Source organism: Dreissena polymorpha, chromosome 3 (assembly GCF_020536995.1).
Source record: "Dreissena polymorpha isolate Duluth1 chromosome 3, UMN_Dpol_1.0, whole genome shotgun sequence".
Classification (NCBI taxonomy): Eukaryota; Metazoa; Mollusca; class Bivalvia; order Myida; family Dreissenidae; genus Dreissena; species Dreissena polymorpha.
The window spans coordinates 112,789,591-112,803,947 of NC_068357.1; the positions used below are offsets into that span (position 1 = coordinate 112,789,591).

Sequence of the window (14,357 nt, forward strand, 5' to 3'; positions counted from 1 at the left end):
TTTGACCTATGACCTTGAAGGATGACCTTGACCTTGAAGGATGACCTTGAACCTACACCACTCAAAATGTGCAGCTTCATGATAACGCCGCTTTGAATTAATTTTTTGACCTTTGACCTTGAAGGATGACCTTGATCTTGAAGAATGACCTTGAACTTCCACCACTCAAAATGTGCAGCTTCATGATAATGCTGCTTTGAAATTTTGTTTTTTGACCTTTGACCTTGAAGGATGACCTTGACCTTGAAGGATGACTTTGAACTTCCACCACTTAAAATGTGCAGCTACATGAGAACGCCGCTTTGAATTTATTTTTTTTACATTGAAGGATGACCTTGACCTTGAACTTCCACCACTCAAAATGTGCAGCTTCATGAGATACACATGCATTCCAAATATCAAGTTGCTATCTTCAAAATTAAAAGGGTTATGGCCAATGTTAAAGTTTTCGGACGGACAGACGCCATATATTTGACATTTGACCTTGAAGGATTACCTTCACCTTTCACCACTCAAAATGTTCAGCTCCATGAGATACACATGCATGCCAAATATCAAGTTGCTATCTTCAATATTGAAAAAGTTATGGCCAATGTTAAAGTTTTCGGACGGACAGACACCATAAATTTGACATTTGACCTTTAAGGATGACCTTGACCTTTCACCATTCAAAATGTGCAGCTCCATGAGATACACATGCATGCCAAATATCAAGTTGCTATCTTAAAAAGTGAAAAAGTTATGGCCAATGTTAAAGTTTTTTTCGGACTGACAGACAGACTGACTGACATACTGACGGACAGTTCAACTGCTATATGCCACCCTACCGGGGGCATAAAAATTATTTTTTTGGGGTGGGGGGGGGGGGTATAGTGTGAGGGTGTGGTGGTCATTTATTAGATGATCTTTAATTTAAAAAAAAAAATATTGTCAATTGTGGTATGTCAGGTAAGAGTTGTTTTGTCCAAGTATCAATCAAATCTAATCATAAATAAAGAAGTTATGGCAATTTTAGCAAAATTTAATAATTTGACCTTGAGAGTCAAGGTCATTCAAAGGTCAAGGTAAAATTCAACTTGCCAGGTACAGTACCCTCATGATAGCATGAATGTATTTAAAGTTTAAAAGCAATAGCCTTGATACTTTAGAAGTAAAGTGAATCTAAACACAAAATGTAACCATATATTCAAAGTTACTAAGTCAAAAAACGGCCATAATTCCGTAAAAATGACAACCAGAGTTATGCAACTTGTCCTTTACTGTCCCATTATGATAGTTTGCGAGTGTTCCAAGTATGAAAGCAATCTATGATACTTTAGGGGTAAAGTGGACCAAAACACAAAACTTAACGAAAGTATAAAGGGCCCATAATTCCGTCAAAATGCCAGTCAGAGTTACATAACTTTGACTGCACAGTCCCTTTACGATAGTTAGTAAGTGTTGCAAGTATGAAAGCAATGGCTTTGATACTTAAGGAAAAAAGTGGACCTAAACACAAAACTTAACCAAATTTTTAATTTTCTAAGTATAAAAAAGGCACATAATTCTGTCAAAATGCCAGTCAGAGTTACATAACTTTGCCTGCACAGTCCCCTTACGATAGTTACCGGTAGTAAGTGTTGCAAGTATGAAAGCAATGGCTTTGATACTTTAGGAAAAAAGTGGACCTAAACACAAAACTTAACCAAATTGTCAATTTTCTAAATTAAAAAGGGCACATAATTCCGTCAAAATGCCAGTCAGAGTTACATTACTTTGCCTGCACAGTTCCCTAATGATAGTTAGTAAGTGTTGCAAGTATTAAAGCAATGGCTTTGATACTTTAGGAAAAAAGTGGACCTAAACACAAAACTTAACCAATTTTCAATTTTCTCAGTATAAAAAGGGCACATAATTCTGTCAAAATGCCAGTCAGAGTTACATAACTTTGCCTGCACAGTCCCCTTATGATAGTTAGTAAGTGTTGCAAGTATGAAAGCAATAGCTTTGATACTTAAGGAATAAAATGGACCTAAAAACAAAACTTAACCAAAATTTTCAATTTTCTAAGTATAAAAAGGGCACATAATTCTGTAAGCCATTCTGTAAGTATCTAACTTTGCCTGCCCAGTCCCCTCATGATAGTAAGTAAGTGTACCAAGTTTGAATGCAAATTGCATTGATACTTCATGAGAAAAGTGTACCCAAACGCAAAACTTAACCGGACGCTGACGCCAAAACCGACGCCAAGGTGATGACAATAGCTCATAATTTTTTTTCAAAAAATAGATGAGCTAAAAATGGTTTCCGGATGATAACTCAAGAATGCTTACACCTAGGATCATGAAACTTCATAGGTACATTGATCATGACTCGCAGATGAAATAATTATGAAACTTGACCAGGATGTTTGTCTGGACAATATCTAGGTAAGTTTGACATTTGGTAAAGATTGAATGAACCGACTCCTCTCAGGTGAGCGAACTAGGGCCATCTTGGCCCTCTAGTTTTATAGCTCGTCCCTGTCGTGTATAATAACTCCGTACTATAGTTACTGGACTTCGTGTATTTTTATGTTTTGAGCATCAATTCAAATGTATTGCATGGCTTTAAACAAAACTTAATATATTGAAAGAGGGCATTGAGCATTAGTGCAAGGTAAATCAACTATTAATAATTTTTTGTTATAGTTTTTTTTTATTCATATTGTTTCTTTTTTTAACCTTTTTATTTTGCATACTGCACTTTTCTATAAGTTACACGTATGTAAGTGCTTTATAGAACAGAGTATAACAAAAATCGCTTGTTATTTAAATATGGCGTATAATAATTTAATATTGCAATATATGAATTGAAACAGAAGAGTTTTTTTTCAATTAATGCTGGCACATTCAACATACTAATAATGGGCCATGCATTTAAAGAAAATCAAATACTGTAATAAAATAATTAATGTACAACAAGACTATTGCCAAGCAATAAAAGTCCCCTACCGGCTCCACCATTGTCAGAAATTCCACCATTGTTAATATTTTGTTGTTGTTGCCATAGCAACCAGAATTTTTGACGTAGGAACAAAATGAAATGACGTGCATAATGTCCATATTGCCATATATCCATGTTGGAAGTTTCATTTAAACAAGAGCACCGCATAACGGGTGCCATGCTCGGCTGCGAAAGCTTGTCAGAATTATTAATTATTTTTTTTTGACCTTGACCTTTGACCTAGTGGCTCAACAAGAGATGTGTTCGTCAGAAACACAATGCCCCCTACTGCGCCACTTTAAAATAAAATTTCTATTTATCATTTGGCAGGTTAAAAATCATCTCCCTTTAAAGCTTATTACTTCCCTTGGATTTTGTCCAATCCAACCGAGGGGGGGGGTCTGTAGACAGTCAAAAATGACCAAGTCAGACATCACTGACAACCAAGGCCTGTGGTTTATCAAAGAGATCATAGCCAGAGTTCATCATGTATCTATGGACATAAGTCCAAAGGTATGTAATGAATACTATTAACAACTAAGTACATGAAAGAAATGATAATAATATCATTTAAAAAAAACTTTGACAAATCAATCATTTGAGTTATTAATAATCAAAATAATAAATTTGTACAGTAACTGTGAAAAGAACTTCAATTCTTGGTAATGAAATATATAATATGAAACTTATAATTATATAAATTACTTCCCTTGAAAATAATTGTCTCTAACAAATCTCTATTTTTAGTAGCAATAATTAAAAGCCACTACCGTGACTGTAGATTCACCACTCAAAATGTGCAGCTCCATGAGATACACATGCATGCCAAATATATAAAGTGGCTATGTTCAATATTGAATAATTAACTTCTTTTACAGCTTATTACTTCTCTTAAATGTGTATTTTTTACCGTAGACCTTGAAGGATGACCTTGACGTTGACCTTTTACCACAATGTGTTTGTCAGAAATACAATGCCGCCTACTGTACCGCTTTGATTTATTTAACAAAAATATATACAAGGGCAGGTCAGATAACTATGTCAATTTAAAGCTTATTACTTCCCTTGACTTTGTTTTTTCGACCCTAGACCTTGAAGGATGATGTTCACCTTGAAATTTTACCACTCAAAATGTGCAGCTCCATGAGATACACATGCATGCCAAATATCAAGTTGCTATCTTCAATATTTTAAAAGTCATGGCCAATGTTAAGGGTTTAGCACGACGCCTACGGCGGTTGTCGGACGACGAGCTGACTTTGACAATAGCTTGGGTTTTCTCCAAAAACAGCCGAGCTAAAAATATGAAGAACTTTTAAAGTTATCGCAGGATCCAGAAAACCACCATTTTCAGCAGTATTTCTTGTCTATTTGTTGCCATAGCAACCATAATTTTTGACGGCGGAACAAAATGAAACGATGTGCATAATGTCCATATTGCCATCTATCCATATTTCAAGTTTCAAGAAAAAATATTAAGGACTTTTGAAGTTATCACAGGATCCAAAAAATACAACATTTTCAGCAGTATTTCTAGTCTATTTGTTGCCATATCAACCAGAATTTTTGGCGTAGGAACAAAATGAAATGACGTGCATAATGTCCATATTGCCATCTATCCATGTTTCAAGTTTCATGAAAAAATATGAAGAACTTTTAAAGTTATCGCAGGATCCAGAAAAAACCCCATTTTCAGCAGTATTTCAAGTCTATTTGTTGCTATAGCAACCAGAATTTTTGACGTAGGAACAAAATGAAGTGACATGCATTATGTCCATATTGCCATCTATCCATGTTTCAAGTTTCATGACAAAATATAAAGAACTTTTAAAGTTATCGCAGGATCCAGAAAAACACACCATTTTCAGCAGTATTTCAAGTCTATTTGTTGCCATAGCAACCAGAATTTTTGACGTAGGAACAAAATGAAGTGACGTGCATAATGTCCATATTGCCATTTATCCATATTTCAAGTTTTATGAAAAAATATTAAGAACTTTAAAAGTTATCGCAGGATAAAGAAAAACACCATTTTCAGCAGTATTTTGAGTCTATTTGTTGCCATAACAACCAGAATTATTAACATAGGAACAAAATGAAATGACGTGCATAATGTTCATATTGCCATCTATCCATGTTTCAAGTTTCAAGAAAAAATATTAAGAACTTCTAAAGTTATCGCAGGATCCAGAAAAAACACCATTTTCAGCAGTATTTCTAGTCTATTTGTTGCCATAGCAACCAGAATTTTTGACGTAGGAACAAAATAAAATGACGTGCACAATTTCCATATTGCCATCTATCCATATTTAAGTTTCATGAAAAAATATGAAGAACTTTTAAAGTTATCGCATGATCCAGAAAAACACACCATTTTCAGCAGTATTTCGAGTCTATTTGTTGCCATAGCAACCAGAATTCTTGACATAGGAACAAAATGAAATGACGTGCATAATGTCCATATTACCATCTATCCATGTTTCAAGTTTCATGAAAAAATATGAAGAACTTTTAAAGTTATCGCAGGATCCAGAAAGTGTGACAGATTGACGGACACACAGAGTGCAAACCATAAGTCCCCTCCGGTGAAACCGGTAGGGGACTAAAAAATACCTGTTTTCTCATATAACAATATCTGCTCTTGACAAGAGCTGCACCAGTGTGATTAACATCATAGTATGATTTCATACCGATTGCACATAAAATGGATATTGCAATGATTGCAGAAGTACCTATGTACATACATATAGCTATACATAAATATAGGATAGCAAAACACTTTAAACCGACAAAACAACAATATAAAGCCATCCAGAAAATACCCAGTCATCACATACTGTTATTGTCAAGCAGTATCGTTTTTAAATAGCTTGATTAGCAACTGGACAATCATAAAGTTTCAATCTATGTCCTTTAATTGCACAATGTATTTGTTTTATTTCTGTATATTTAGTTGTATTTTTCGCTGCTTTCAACTGTTTTTCAGCCATATCAGGATGGTCAGTTAACCAGTTAACCAACTCATGCAAGTCCTGGGATAGCTGGTTTGCTAGTACCAAGCCACAAACTCATATCAATAACTGACACCTACCCTACTAGATTCAGAGGTAGGTGGACAATAACTGTTGAAAAGGATTTAATAATGAATCCTTATACAATAGATTGAACTCACATCCTACTTTTTGTAGTTGTGCACTCCACCAACTAAGCTAGCCAATCAGGTACTTTTAGTATCTACTTCGTTTACTTATTGTTTATTGTACACACAATAACTGCAAGTGCAACAGCACTCAAACCCTCAACAGACTAATCCATAGTAACTATGAATGCAATTTGACATTTTCTTCAACATGATGCCAAAAACAACCCATCTAATTTACGTAAAATGTTGTAAATGACTAAAGACTTACAATGCAGCCATATGAACTAACATAACTGTAGAATGGGATAGGACTCAAAAGTTTAAATATCTTTATTCTGACAGACGACTTGACACACAGATCTGTGGTCGCAGTAATACATGACCGTCATCAACCATACTTTGAATGGTAATTGCATTCAAAAGTAGAGCAATGGAGGAACAATGGCACTCGGTTAAGATCTGAGGTTAACCCTTTCTTGCATAGAACCAAATTGAAAATAGCTATATGCAAACAGCATAAAACCAGAACAGCTTGCAAGTAACCCCCAGTCTGTTCAGTTTTTATGCTGTTTGCTGCACATCAGTATTGTAGATTTGGAAATGAAGCCTTTAAAACTTGAATGTAGTTTGAGAGGTCTTAAATTCAATTATATTTTTCTAAACGACTACAAACGCTTCAACATGTTTATCTGAGTGGGGTAACTGTCCGTGGTTGACTCTTGTGAATCAAGCCCTGGAGTGATAGGTGCAGGCGTGGGAATTGTTGCCATGGGAACTGCATTCACCCCCGATGGCACGGTAACCAAGGCTTCCACCTCTGCCATCATTGCATCCTTCTTTTCATTGAGAAGTAACTAAAATAAAATATTTAATACTCTTTTTTATCAAGCAGATTTGTATATAATGCAGGTCCACATACATTCCAATGTAGATTTGTTGAATTGATCTCATGTTTTATGTTATATATAAAGAGCATGATAATTTTCCAAAATTGCACATGCAAAGCTATTATATGGAGTTGAGTGTTCAAGCAAACCCAAATGGTCGAAATGACCAATGTCCAAATAATTGATATGTCACAACTTTTTAAACAACAGTCTTCATTTAATAATAATTTCCCAACTTATCGTTTTGCAAATTCTTTTCTTGCTTGTAAAACAATCCATGCATAAAAAATGATAAATTATTGTGGAATGTACGTTTTACATAAAAGGACAGACTTACTGAGGAAGTCTCTTTATAACATATTTTTATTACTTTAAATAAAATTAAAACTGTGTTCAACTGAAAATAATATATAAATAATGCTTGCATTTCCAAAGGTTATTGTTTGTCATAATTCATCTGTTTACTAATTGAAAAGCATTTAAGAAGCTTTGGTGCAAATTCAAATGCATCTTTAATTGGAGTTGTTAAAACAGCCTATTACATGCTATTACATGCTATTATTGACCATCAATTCATCAGATTGAAAAAATTGCTTTTTTATTCTCAGGTCAATTTCTGACCAGCACCATGTTCAGAAAGTCAATATTGTCACAACACATCTCCATCAAATAATGAAGACCATACTTTATGAGGTGTATAAGCCTATCCATCAATCAATTACCTTGGCTGATGCCACAACCTGCCGTGCTACTTTATGAGGTGTATAAGCCTATCTGTCAATCAATTACCTTGGCTGATGCCACAACCTGCCGTGCAACTTTTCTCGGCATGAATTGAACTGCTTTCACCAGCTCATCTGGGCTAGCTGACGCCACAGAACTTAGTGTTTTGTAACCTGCTGCAAACATCATGCGTGCTCGACCCTGAAGCATTGAACAGAAAAAGTATGTTTCAGCAAATAACCAAACTCTGTTTGAAATTAAAAAATAATAATGTTGAAACAACTGTTAACATAATTTAACATTCTTGGGAAATCAGTACAGACACAGGACATACATAACAATTATTTCTCTTGTATCCTGCACAAAAATGCATACAAATACTTAACATGTACAAGTTTTACATTTCAACTTAATCATAAATACAGAGGATTATTATTTTTTAGTATTGTGTAGCAACTCTAGTATCGTGCCAGGGCTATATTTCATACTGGTATTATTTATGACATTGCTACATATGCTAGTATACTGTAGCAACTCTAGTATCATGCCAGAGCTATATTTCATACTGGTATTATTTAAGACATTGCTACATATGCTAGTATACTGTAGCAACTCTAGTATCATGCCAGAGCTATATTTCATACTGGTATTATTTAGGACATTGCTACATATGCTAGTATACTGTAGCAACTCTAGTATCATGCCAGAGCTATATTTCATACTGGTATTATTTATGACATTGCTACATATGCTAGTGTACTGTAGCAACTCTAGTATCATGCCAGAGCTATATTTCATACTGGTATTATTTAAGACATTGCTACATATACTAGTATACTGTAGCAACTCTAGTATCATGCCAGAGCTATATTTCATACTGGTATTATTTAAGACATTGCTACATATGCTAGTATACTGTAGCAACTCTAGTATCATGCCAGAGCTATATTTCATACTGGTATTATTTATGACATTGCTACATATGCTAGTGTACTGTAGAAACTCTAGTATCATGCCAGAGCTATATTTCATACTGGTATTATTTAAGACATTGCTACATATGCTAGTGTACTGTAGCAACTCTAGTATCATGCCAGGGCTATATTTCATACTGGTATTATTTAAGACATTGCTACATATGCTAGTATACTGTAGCAACTCTAGTATCATGCCAGAGCTATATTTAATACTGGTATTATTTAAGACATTGCTACATATGCTAGTGTACTGTAGCAACTCTAGTATCATGCCAGAGCTATATTTCATACTGGTATTATTTATGACATTGCTACATATGCCAGTGTACTGTAGCAACTCTAGTATCATGCCAGAGCTATATTTCATACTGGTATTATTTAAGACATTGCTACATATACTAGTATACTGTAGCAACTCTAGTATCATGCCAGAGCTATATTTCATACTGGTATTATTTATGACATTGCTACATATACTAGTGTACTGTAGCAACTCTAGTATCATGCCAGAGCTATATTTCATACTGGTATTATTTAAGACATTGCTACATATGCTAGTGTACTGTAGCAACTCTAGTATCATGCCAGAGCTATATTTCATACTGGTATTATTTAAGACATTGCTACATATACTAGTGTACAGTAGCAACTCTAGTATCATGCCAGAGCTATATTTCATACTGGTATTATTCATGACATTGCTACATATACTAGTGTACTGTAGCAACTCTAGTATCATGCCAGAGCTATATTTCATACTGGTATTATTTAGGACATTGCTACATATGCTAGTGTACTGTAGCAACTCTAGTATCATGCCAGAGCTATATTTCATACTGGTATTATTTAAGACATTGCTACATATACTAGTATCATGCCAGAGCTATATTTCATACTGGTATTATTTAAGACATTGCTACATATGCTAGTGTACTGTAGCAACTCTAGTATCATGCCAGAGCTATATTTCATATTGGTATTATTTAAGACATTGCTACATATGCTAGTATACTGTAGCAACTCTAGTATCATGCCAGAGCTATATTTCATACTGGTATTATTTAAGACATTGCTACATATGCTAGTATACTGTAGAAACTCTAGTATCATGCCAGAGCTATATTTCATACTGGTATTATTTAAGACATTGCTACATATGCTAGTGTACTGTAGCAACTCTAGTATCATGCCAGAGCTATATATCATACTGGTATTATTTATGACATTGCTACATATGCTAGTATACTGTAGCAACTCTAGTATCATGCCAGAGCTATATTTCATACTGGTATTATTTAAGACATTGCTACATATGCTAGTGTACTGTAGCAACTCTAGTATCATGCCAGAGCCATATTTCATACTGGTATTATTTATGACATTGCTACATATGCTAGTATACTGTAGCAACTCTAGTATCATGCCAGAGCTATATTTCATACTGGTATTATTTATGACATTGCTACATATGCTAGTGTACTGTAGCAACTCTAGTATCATGCCAGTGCTATATTTCATACTGGTATTATTTAAGACATTGCTACATATACTAGTATACTGTAGCAACTCTAGTATCATGCCAGAGCTATATTTCATACTGGTATTATTTAAGACATTGCTACATATACTAGTATACTGTAGCAACTCTAGTATCATGCCAGAGCTATATTTCATACTGGTATTATTTAAGACATTGCTACATATGCTAGTATACTGTAGCAACTCTAGTATCATGCCAGAGCTATATTTCATACTGGTATTATTTATGACATTGCTACATATGCTAGTGTACTGTAGAAACTCTAGTATCATGCCAGAGCTATATTTCATACTGGTATTATTTAAGACATTGCTACATATGCTAGTGTACTGTAGCAACTCTAGTATCATGCCAGGGCTATATTTCATACTGGTATTATTTAAGACATTGCTACATATGCTAGTATACTGTAGCAACTCTAGTATCATGCCAGAGCTATATTTAATACTGGTATTATTTAAGACATTGCTACATATGCTAGTGTACTGTAGCAACTCTAGTATCATGCCAGAGCTATATTTCATACTGGTATTATTTATGACATTGCTACATATGCCAGTGTACTGTAGCAACTCTAGTATCATGCCAGAGCTATATTTCATACTGGTATTATTTAAGACATTGCTACATATACTAGTATACTGTAGCAACTCTAGTATCATGCCAGAGCTATATTTCATACTGGTATTATTTACGACATTGCTACATATACTAGTGTACTGTAGCAACTCTAGTATCATGCCAGAGCTATATTTCATACTGGTATTATTTAAGACATTGCTACATATGCTAGTGTACTGTAGCAACTCTAGTATCATGCCAGAGCTATATTTCATACTGGTATTATTTAAGACATTGCTACATATACTAGTGTACTGTAGCAACTCTAGTATCATGCCAGAGCTATATTTCATACTGGTATTATTCATGACATTGCTACATATACTAGTGTACTGTAGCAACTCTAGTATCATGCCAGAGCTATATTTCATACTGGTATTATTTAGGACATTGCTACATATGCTAGTGTACTGTAGCAACTCTAGTATCATGCCAGAGCTATATTTCATACTGGTATTATTTAAGACATTGCTACATATGCTAGTATACTGTAGCAACTCTAGTATCATGCCAGAGCTATATTTCATACTGGTATTATTTAAGACATTGCTACATATGCTAGTATACTGTAGAAACTCTAGTATCATGCCAGAGCTATATTTCATACTGGTATTATTTAAGACATTGCTACATATGCTAGTGTACTGTAGCAACTCTAGTATCATGCCAGAGCTATATATCATACTGGTATTATTTATGACATTGCTACATATGCTAGTATACTGTAGCAACTCTAGTATCATGCCAGAGCTATATTTCATACTGGTATTATTTAAGACATTGCTACATATGCTAGTGTACTGTAGCAACTCTAGTATCATGCCAGAGCTATATTTCATACTGGTATTATTTAAGACATTGCTACATATACTAGTATACTGTAGCAACTCTAGTATCATGCCAGAGCTATATTTCATACTGGTATTATTTAAGACATTGCTACATATGCTAGTATACTGTAGCAACTCTAGTATCATGCCAGAGCTATATTTCATACTGGTATTATTTATGACATTGCTACATATGCTAGTGTACTGTAGAAACTCTAGTATCATGCCAGAGCTATATTTCATACTGGTATTATTTAAGACATTGCTACATATGCTAGTGTACTGTAGCAACTCTAGTATCATGCCAGGGCTATATTTCATACTGGTATTATTTAAGACATTGCTACATATGCTAGTATACTGTAGCAACTCTAGTATCATGCCAGAGCTATATTTAATACTGGTATTATTTAAGACATTGCTACATATGCTAGTGTACTGTAGCAACTCTAGTATCATGCCAGAGCTATATTTCATACTGGTATTATTTATGACATTGCTACATATGCCAGTGTACTGTAGCAACTCTAGTATCATGCCAGAGCTATATTTCATACTGGTATTATTTAAGACATTGCTACATATACTAGTATACTGTAGCAACTCTAGTATCATGCCAGAGCTATATTTCATACTGGTATTATTTACGACATTGCTACATATACTAGTGTACTGTAGCAACTCTAGTATCATGCCAGAGCTATATTTCATACTGGTATTATTTAAGACATTGCTACATATGCTAGTGTACTGTAGCAACTCTAGTATCATGCCAGAGCTATATTTCATACTGGTATTATTTAAGACATTGCTACATATACTAGTGTACTGTAGCAACTCTAGTATCATGCCAGAGCTATATTTCATACTGGTATTATTCATGACATTGCTACATATACTAGTGTACTGTAGCAACTCTAGTATCATGCCAGAGCTATATTTCATACTGGTATTATTTAGGACATTGCTACATATGCTAGTGTACTGTAGCAACTCTAGTATCATGCCAGAGCTATATTTCATACTGGTATTATTTAAGACATTGCTACATATACTAGTATCATGCCAGAGCTATATTTCATACTGGTATTATTTAAGACATTGCTACATATGCTAGTGTACTGTAGCAACTCTAGTATCATGCCAGAGCTATATTTCATACTGGTATTATTTAAGACATTGCTACATATGCTAGTATACTGTAGCAACTCTAGTATCATGCCAGAGCTATATTTCATACTGGTATTATTTATGACATTGCTACATATGCCAGTGTACTGTAGCAACTCTAGTATCATGCCAGAGCTATATTTCATACTGGTATTATTTAAGACATTGCTACATATGCTAGTGTACTGTAGCAACTCTAGTATCATGCCAGAGCTATATATCATACTGGTATTATTTATGACATTGCTACATATGCTAGTATACTGTAGCAACTCTAGTAACATGCCAGAGCTATATTTCATACTGGTATTATTTAAGACATTGCTACATATGCTAGTGTACTGTAGCAACTCTAGTATCATGCCAGAGCTATATTTCATACTGGTATTATTTAAGACATTGCTACATATACTAGTATACTGTAGCAACTCTAGTATCATGCCAGAGCTATATTTCATACTGGTATTATTTAAGACATTGCTACATATGCTAGTATACTGTAGCAACTCTAGTATCATGCCAGAGCTATATTTCATACTGGTATTATTTATGACATTGCTACATATGCTAGTGTACTGTAGAAACTCTAGTATCATGCCAGAGCTATATTTCATACTGGTATTATTTAAGACATTGCTACATATGCTAGTGTACTGTAGCAACTCTAGTATCATGCCAGGGCTATATTTCATACTGGTATTATTTAAGACATTGCTACATATGCTAGTATACTGTAGCAACTCTAGTATCATGCCAGAGCTATATTTAATACTGGTATTATTTAAGACATTGCTACATATGCTAGTGTACTGTAGCAACTCTAGTATCATGCCAGAGCTATATTTCATACTGGTATTATTTAAGACATTGCTACATATACTAGTGTACAGTAGCAACTCTAGTATCATGCCAGAGCTATATTTCATACTGGTATTATTCATGACATTGCTACATATACTAGTGTACTGTAGCAACTCTAGTATCATGCCAGAGCTATATTTCATACTGGTATTATTTAGGACATTGCTACATATGCTAGTGTACTGTAGCAACTCTAGTATCATGCCAGAGCTATATTTCATACTGGTATTATTTAAGACATTGCTACATATACTAGTATCATGCCAGAGCTATATTTCATACTGGTATTATTTAAGACATTGCTACATATGCTAGTGTACTGTAGCAACTCTAGTATCATGCCAGAGCTATATTTCATATTGGTATTATTTAAGACATTGCTACATATGCTAGTATACTGTAGCAACTCTAGTATCATGCCAGAGCTATATTTCATACTGGTATTATTTAAGACATTGCTACATATGCTAGTATACTGTAGAAACTCTAGTATCATGCCAGAGCTATATTTCATACTGGTATTATTTAAGACATTGCTACATATGCTAGTGTACTGTAGCAACTCTAGTATCATGCCAGAGCTATATATCATACTGGTATTATTTATGACATTGCTACATATGCTAGTATACTGTAGCAACT

General features: G+C 34.3%; 1 protein-coding gene across 1 annotated transcript in view; it reads right to left on the reverse strand.

The window, feature by feature from the left end:
* Positions 1-1,195: 1,195 nt before the first annotated feature.
* LOC127871070 (helicase POLQ-like) overlaps positions 1,196-14,357 on the reverse strand; it is a 66,929-nt gene continuing 53,767 nt past the window's right edge. Inside the window, exons 21-22 of the mRNA XM_052413719.1 lie at positions 7,783-7,917; positions 1,196-6,960 (exon numbers count right to left, since the gene is read on the reverse strand). Coding sequence (XP_052269679.1) covers positions 6,772-6,960; positions 7,783-7,917 — 324 coding nt within the window. The 3' untranslated portion in view covers positions 1,196-6,771. The remainder of the gene's footprint in view (positions 6,961-7,782; positions 7,918-14,357) is intronic.